Raw genomic sequence first — 7,738 nt, 5'->3', positions numbered from 1 at the left:
GACATTTTGACACAAAAACTGAAATTTTCGTTTTTTATATGAAACGTCGTTTCTGGAATAGAAACATCACCAAATGTAGCCTTAGACTTTGAATTGGCATAATTAAAGGTGCATGAACACTTTACACGTGTTTATTGTAATGAAACTATAGGATAGTAGTAAAGCAAAAAAAAAAAAAAAAGGATGAATCTTCAAATTTCATAAAGGAAGTGAAGTGCAACCAAGAGAATTAAATTTAAAGGAGATTAAAATCCAAATTCTAAAGTACAACAAAGGAACTAATTTAGATGAGATGGAATCCAATTTCCTTTTTGTGTAATGCTTTTTTATTCTTTTTTTGGTGGTAGGTATGCTATGCAAAACTTGCTTCACAAGTAAAACCAGTAAGTTTGATTCTTTACTTAACCCTTTAGTTTTCCTTTCCTTTCCCCCAGTTGCCATGAAGATCAGCTCCTTCTTCTTTACAATAAATGAAGCATGCCAAGGCAGGCCAGACTCTTGAGAGTGTCATCAATTGGCTACAATAACATGAACTTAGCAAATAATCAATGAAGCATCACTACTACTTTTCAAAACAACCTTTGGAAGATGACCTACCGCCTAACCACCTGTGAGTAAAGCTCTGCCAAACATACTTCTCAGTTTCTTTTTTTTTTTCCTTAATCATGCCCAGTTTCTGCATACCATTTAAAGCATGTTTATGTATTTAGTTAAGATAGCTCTGCCATATATATATGAATCTTGTCTTCATATGAAGTACATACAGCTCATGCCATCTTCATATTAAGAACTGTTAGCTCAGAGATTTGCAACAAATTAAGCAGTTGTTACTCTTTATCTAGGCTCTACCTTAATATTGTATTGTTTTTAAGCCCAATGCAATTACTTCAAGCCTGATTAACAGTTATGTGAAAGCCATTCTTGAAACACACTAACAAAGAACTTGTTAGAAAAAAAGTATGTTATCCCAATGCTGAAAAAACAAAAAATTGTGAGGAAAATTATGTCAATATGACCACAAAGTAGTCATTTTAGAAATTTTTTCTCACCTGGGTAAGGTCCAGAAAAAAGCTATCAAATGATATATACAATGTACTCAAGAAGCTTGATCCCATGATGCAACAAGCTAGCAAGTTTCAAGCATTTTTAGTTGCTGACCAAAAGGTGGATTTATATCATCAGACCATTTCTCGGAAAAAAAGAGTCTATCATCATATCTTTTATCAGCAAGTCTATCATCTTATCTTTTATCAGCAAGTCTATCAAATAAAATACTTAAATAATTTTATGACCAGCACAGGGAATGCATTTTGAGTCCCTCCAATGCATTCAAGTTTTCAGCCCATAGAGTTTCCTACTTTCTTCACAAAAAAAAAAAAAAAAAAAAAAAAAAAAAAGAGTTTTCTACTTTCGTAACAATAACAAACATTTAGAAGTGTAAAGCGATTGCATATTGAGATTGTGGGACCAATGCCTAACCCCATAAAGAAGCCAAGAAGTGAATTATTCAATTTTGGCTTTATTCCAAAATTTTGTTCTCTACAAGACATCTCCTTCCTTTTAATGTCTATATAAATTGGGGTTGGAACACAAAAATTAGAAAGGAAAAAAAAAAAAATTTGTTGGGGCTTTGCACCAAATAACTTATCCTCACGTTTTTCTTTGACTTAGATACACCAAGAAAAATAAGAAAAAAAGTTAAGGTTGATAGCAATCACTCCCCTTTCAAAGATGTCGCGGCAATCACAGCAAGGTGGGGATTACAATCAATTCACCACCTCAGATGACTATGTGATGATGAAGCAAATCCTAGCCACACATGCTGATTGCAGTTTTTACAAAGTCAATGTCAGGCCCCATCTCCAGCTCATCAAGGAAATCTTCCGATACTCCACCACTCTAGAACGCACCAATATTCATGTAAGTTATCATATTTTGTCTTAATTAGTCTTCTTCTTTTGTCATTCTTGCTTCTGCTTTTATACATTTGTACTTCACTTTGTTAAAAAAAAAAAAAAAATGTACTACAGAACTTGCAAGTTTCTTCACATATGGAAAGCTTGGATGAGAAGATCCAAAAAGTTGACTTCGTTGGCATGCTTGAAGCATTGGCTTACACCATACACAAGATCTCTGGTGAGGTTAGATAGATACAACATATGTAAAATGTTCACACTTAGGCACTCACAAATCACATCTAAATTGAAAAAAATACACGTTCTTTACCTTATTTTCTATTACAGATATCGTACAAGTGCTATGAGGGAGAGGATGCACACTCAACAACGATGGCACTGTTCAAGTCCTTATCAAAATTCTCCTGGGATGCCAAGGTGGTAATAGCCTTGTCCACCTTTGCCATCACCTATGGGGAGTTTTGGCTGGTCGAGGAACTTTGCGGGACACACCCTTTGGCCAAGTCCATAGTATTGCTGAAGAAATTACCCGACGTATTTGAGCAATCAGAGATGCTGAGGCCTAGGTTTGAATCGTTCTGGAGCCTTTTCAATGTCATGCTCGATGTGACGGAGTCCATCATCCGGTTCCATGAGTTGCCACCTCAATACACCTCCCTTGACCAACCACCAATATCGGTGGCCGCCACCCACATCCCCATTGCTGTTTACTGGATCATCAAGAGTGTCATCACATGCATATCTCAGATCATTGGCCTTAGTGCCTTGGGTCACAAGTATGTCATTTTCATTTTTATTATTTTTTTTCTTCCTTAAATGATTTGAGGCATTAATAAATGAATCTGAGTCTCTACTATGATTACTACAATTACAGATCTATTCCATCAACCACTGAAACTAGTGACCTATCCAGCTTAGTACAAAAGGTCAACAACGTGCATGAACACTTTACCAAGCAACTCGATCTTTGCAATCAGTATATTGGTGAGTGAATAATGAGAAACTAAGAACCAAGTTTAGTCGATTGAATTGATGCTAGTTTCCTCTAATCTTTCATCTTTCAATACCTTCGGGGTGATACAGATGAGAAGAAACAGGTCGAAGCTTATAACAGGCTGGTGCAACTCTTTGAAACGACTCATGTCAACAACATGGATATTCTCAAGGCATTGTTTAATTACTCCAATGATGATTTGCAGCCTCTTCTTCAAGGATTCACCGGGAAAAGGGTTCTCTCTCTCTCTCTCTCTCTCTCTCTCTCTCTCGCTCTGCCCCAACCTAATCAGTATTGATTTGTGTTCTCTTTGCTTTATAGGTTGGCGTTGAAGTATTGGAAAAAAATAATATATGGTTGCTGATATCAGACTTGTACATCTCCGAAGAAGAACTCACAATTTTTTGCCAGATCGTGAATAAAATGAGGGAACCCAATTATAAGGAAGCACCAAATATTAATCCTTTCAGGAAAATCGATGTGCTCTTTCCGAGGTCACAGTCTGGCTACCAAGAGGTGTGGCTCCCCGTGGTGGATAAGACTATCCCATGGACCGAAGCCAAACAAAGAGAGTTTGATCGATTGCAGATGACTATGCCGTGGTACTCGGTGCATCACCCTTCCTTGATCAATTCGGCAGTGATTAAATACATCAAGGAGAAGTGGCACTTCAACAAGACGCCAATTCTTGTGGTTTTAAACCCACTTGGTACGGTTGTGAACACCAATGCCCTCCACATGTTGTGGATCTGGGGAAGCATTGCAGTTGGCGGAGATCTAACCAGTTCTTGTGAGAAAAGGCTCTGGTGCGATGAGACATGGGGACTTAAATTCTTGGTTGATGGCATTGATGAAAATATACTCCATTGGGTAAACATCAGATCTAATAACAAACATCAAATTATAATTATGACAGCTTTTATTTTATTTTTTAATTTTATTTTTTTTATGGATTGATTTATACAGATAGAATCCACCAAAGAGTTGATTGTGACGTGAATTCTATCTGTGTAGATTCGAGAATGGTTCTCATACGAGAACTTGATCCACTCTCCATAACAAATAGAGTAAAAATAATTTTGTTTTTTTCATAGATGGAAGAGAAAGAACGAATCATTTTCCTATATGGAGGAGAAGACATAGATTGGATAAGAAAATTCACGATGAAGGCGAGAGAGGTAGCAAAAGCGGCAAATATCTCATTCGAGATGATGTACGTGGGAAAGAGAAACCCGAATAAGGAGCTATTGAGGAGGAACATAGACATCATCACCAAGGAGAATCTGAGCTATTGTTGGAAAGATCTCACACTCATCTGGTACTTTTGGATCCGACTAGAGAGCATGATACACTCCAAGATGCAACTTGGCGAGAATATCGAAAATGACCCCATAATAAAGGAGATCATGACAATCCTCATCTTTGACAGCAGCAGTGAGAAAGGATGGGCGTTGATAAGTAAGGGGTCAGAAATCATGGCCAAAGCCAAGGGGGACATGTTCTTGAACTGCTTCAAGGAGTACGATAAGTGGAAGGGAAACGTTGACGTTAAGGGTTTTATTTATGCAATCAATGATCATCTGAAACAGTTGCGCACTCCGCATCATTGCAATCGCCTCATCCTGCCAGGGATGGAAGGGATGATTCCTGAGATGCTGGTTTGTACCGAATGTGGCCGCCCTATGGAGAAGTATGTGTCCACTTCTGTCATGTATAGTTGCTGCAACAATTAGTTCTCTCTCCCCCTCTCTCTCTCTCTCTCTCTCTCTCTCTCTCTAACTGAAATTGATATGTGCATGACGTGGATGGGATTGGAACGTGGATGGAGTTGAGATAAAAAGTTATTGAGTTTGTATTAGTTATTATATTTTTATTGTTTTATTAATGAGTAGTAGAAGTTATGAGAGTTATCATTAGTGGGATAAGGGAGAAGTTGTAAGAATAATTATACGATGAGAGTTGTGGAGTCATAAAGAGCAAATAAGTTACGTAACTATGTAATCTATATATATATATATATATATATTGTGATAGAAATTGAATGAAAGAAGAGAGCTTGGTATTGACAAAAAGGGTTCATATACTTTCTCTATTTTGAGAGAAAAGAGGTCATGACTCATGACTTCCTCCATAAGGCTAAGAGGCGGGCAAGCAGATCAAGTCCTCATACAAGAACCATTCTCCACTCAAGGTGCGCTACCTCCAAATTAGACAAACTTACAATTTTTTTCTATTTTATTTATTGTTCCTTCCTCCCTATTTTCTCTCCTTAATTTTATCTTCTCTATCTTCCATGTGCGTATCAGAAATATTACCACCATATCGCTCAAAGTTCCCTACCCTAAACTTCTTTTCTGATTCTCCCAATATATTAAAGTTAAAGCTTCATCCTCCCTTCTCCCTTGGTATTTTAAAATACCCATATTACCCTTTTTCCAGGTAAATCTATCCCCTTTGTCCTGTAATAATCGTATCCATCTGATATGGGATTAAAAGTTCACTTTTTTTAATGTAAAATCTAGGGTTCATAGCTTTTTCACCGATACGATATCAGTTTAGCATTGATATTGATCATGGCCGATATCAATTGATACAGTTGATATGATATATCCATACTTAAAAAATGTGCTCCCCTAGTCAGTAAAGGTTAAAAACTTGAAATGAGGGACGGGTTGGGTCTCCATCAAATCAGATTCAATGATCAGCTCTAAGGCAAACTAGAATTATTTTGAACACGGTCCGACTCAGTTCATCAGACTAATCTAACAGGTGAGCTAGGAATCTGGGTTAAACAATAAAATAGAAATCTAGGGATGTCTTAAAGAAGCTACTCTTAAGGATCCGGCTAATTTGTAATGAAACTATAGGATAGGAGTGCAAATGAAAAAAGGATGAGAGTCTCCAAATTTTTTTCTAAGGACTGGGCTTAAATATTAGGGTAATTTCAACTCCAGTTGAGTGGGCCTCAGCCCAGTCCAATACGGTTTCATATGCACCACTTATGGGCCTCAAGCCACATATGGTTTCACCAAATAATAAATCACTTCTAGCTATATAATTGGCCTCAACTATGTGGAAAGGTCATATAATAGACACCCTTTTATCTGGTAAATTTCAGCTCAAACCCATCTTTCCACACAAATGGGCTTAAAGGTACGTGGATTACAGATCATAGAACCGAGATGGTTTATATATGTAAATAACAGATATGAACATTCTTTTGGACACTACAAAAAATAACTATTTTAGAGGATCCAATAAAACTAGAAAATGGTGTTTTATTGGGTGTTTGTACCCAAAGATTAGATGGATCAAATACCATTAATTTTAACCGTCTGATTACCCAAAGAAAATATGGTGTTTATTAGGTTCACAACATGTTAATTATTGGTCTTAATGTTTGAAAAATTCTTCAAATGCACTTCTAAGGAGTGAAACCCTTGAAATCTCTAACTCTGATACCATGTTCGATACTGTTTCACCTGAAACATCCTTATTAATCGATTTGACATCAATATGGTTAAAAATTCATGAATGACCCTAATTGAAAAAGGGTTCAGAGATCACTGCACTAGTTCCACATTTTAGGTATTGATATCGTATTGATTGTGATTGATTTCTCAAAAATAATGATGTTTTGATCCCGTATTCGCCAAGAGCCGATAGATATTAATACCAATAACAATGTGGTCAATAATCGAGTCGCATCAACATCAATATCGATATAACCAAAATGACCGATACCGATATCAATACCGTGAACTAAATCCTCAACTGGTTCACTAAGATTAGTTTTCCATACCACATTCGTCCACTTGTTTGTGAACTGTGAAGCAGCAATAATACTTTTTGATCAGGTCAGTAATTCTGTCTGTGACAAACGAACGATTTGCATATTTGATAGAGGCCCTAATTATAGTGGGTTGTTGAGTTGAGAGTTGAGACTCCTTTTTTTCTCTTCATTTTTGTTTGACCCATTTGAGTAGATTTTATCAATTAATAATGTTCAATGATAAGGTAGGTGTGGTGAAATTGGAAAGAGTTTCAACTGCTTTTTGATAGCAGTTACAAAAAACTGAATAGGTTTGGTGAATCTTGAAACGGTTGTTTGAGATTAGTTTAATGGGGAAAATAATGTTGTCTGGTCGTGCTTTTGCACCCACACATTAATTGGGTAAAATGATTGTCGTGCCCCTCATGTTGGATGCTTCTGCAAGAAAAATAGGTTTTGGAGACGATCCCAAAAGAAAAAGGCTTACTCATCCAATTACTGGGGCAAGATTTCTGACCATCTCTATATTAAAATATTGAATAGCCATAGAATCAAGATTTCATGAATCAGGTATGAAATTGGCAAAACCGACATTGGTAGGATCTTAGGTATCTTGTGAGAATCTATTTATTTAATACGAGTGTTGAATGACACCTCTATAATGGTGTATTTAGAATTTGACATCTTCATTTAATTGTCTATTCTCTTATTCTTAAATTATTTAATATAGTTTTTTTTTTTTTGGGTAAAGATTTAATATAGTTTTTTCAATTTATGTAAGTATGTCATTTCACATAGGAATTGCATTAAATAACTTTTAACATTTTTTTTTTTTTTGGGGTGAGAATGACTTTGGATTTTTAATCACTTTCTTAGCACTGCATTATGCACGATGCATCAACTAGTTTTAAAGAAAAACCAAAGGGGCACAAAAGTAAGGTTACAAATTTATCGACACTCCCTAATAAGAAAATCCATTACTTTAAGTCTAACTCAATCTAGGAAATAAAACTATTAAGTTGGAAATAACTTAATAAATCACTAAAGTAATAAATG

The 7,738-nt window shown here is 36.0% G+C and overlaps 1 protein-coding gene across 3 annotated transcripts; it reads left to right on the top strand.

Moving 5' to 3' along the window:
• Positions 1–425: 425 nt before the first annotated feature.
• LOC122091322 (protein SIEVE ELEMENT OCCLUSION B-like) lies at positions 426–4,820 on the top strand. Of its 3 annotated transcripts, XM_042661193.1 has the most exons (8): positions 426–610; positions 1,672–1,920; positions 2,031–2,141; positions 2,244–2,692; positions 2,791–2,900; positions 3,000–3,145; positions 3,232–3,780; positions 4,005–4,820. In XM_042661193.1, exons 2-8 carry the CDS (start codon positions 1,732–1,734, stop codon positions 4,641–4,643), a joined length of 2,193 nt encoding a protein of 730 aa, XP_042517127.1. In that variant the 5' UTR covers positions 426–610; positions 1,672–1,731; the 3' UTR covers positions 4,644–4,820. The 3 variants fall into 3 exon arrangements, with proteins under 3 accessions (XP_042517127.1, XP_042517143.1, XP_042517136.1); XM_042661202.1 differs by lacking the exon at positions 426–610 and having other exon boundaries at positions 1,781–1,920; positions 2,031–2,136; XM_042661209.1 differs by lacking the exons at positions 1,672–1,920; positions 2,031–2,141.
• The last annotated feature ends 2,918 nt before the right edge of the window (positions 4,821–7,738 follow it).

Source organism: Macadamia integrifolia, chromosome 2 (assembly GCF_013358625.1).
Source record: "Macadamia integrifolia cultivar HAES 741 chromosome 2, SCU_Mint_v3, whole genome shotgun sequence".
Taxonomy (NCBI): Eukaryota; Viridiplantae; Streptophyta; class Magnoliopsida; order Proteales; family Proteaceae; genus Macadamia; species Macadamia integrifolia.
Note: the sequence above shows the minus strand (reverse complement) of the source record. Positions and strands in the feature narration are given on the sequence as shown.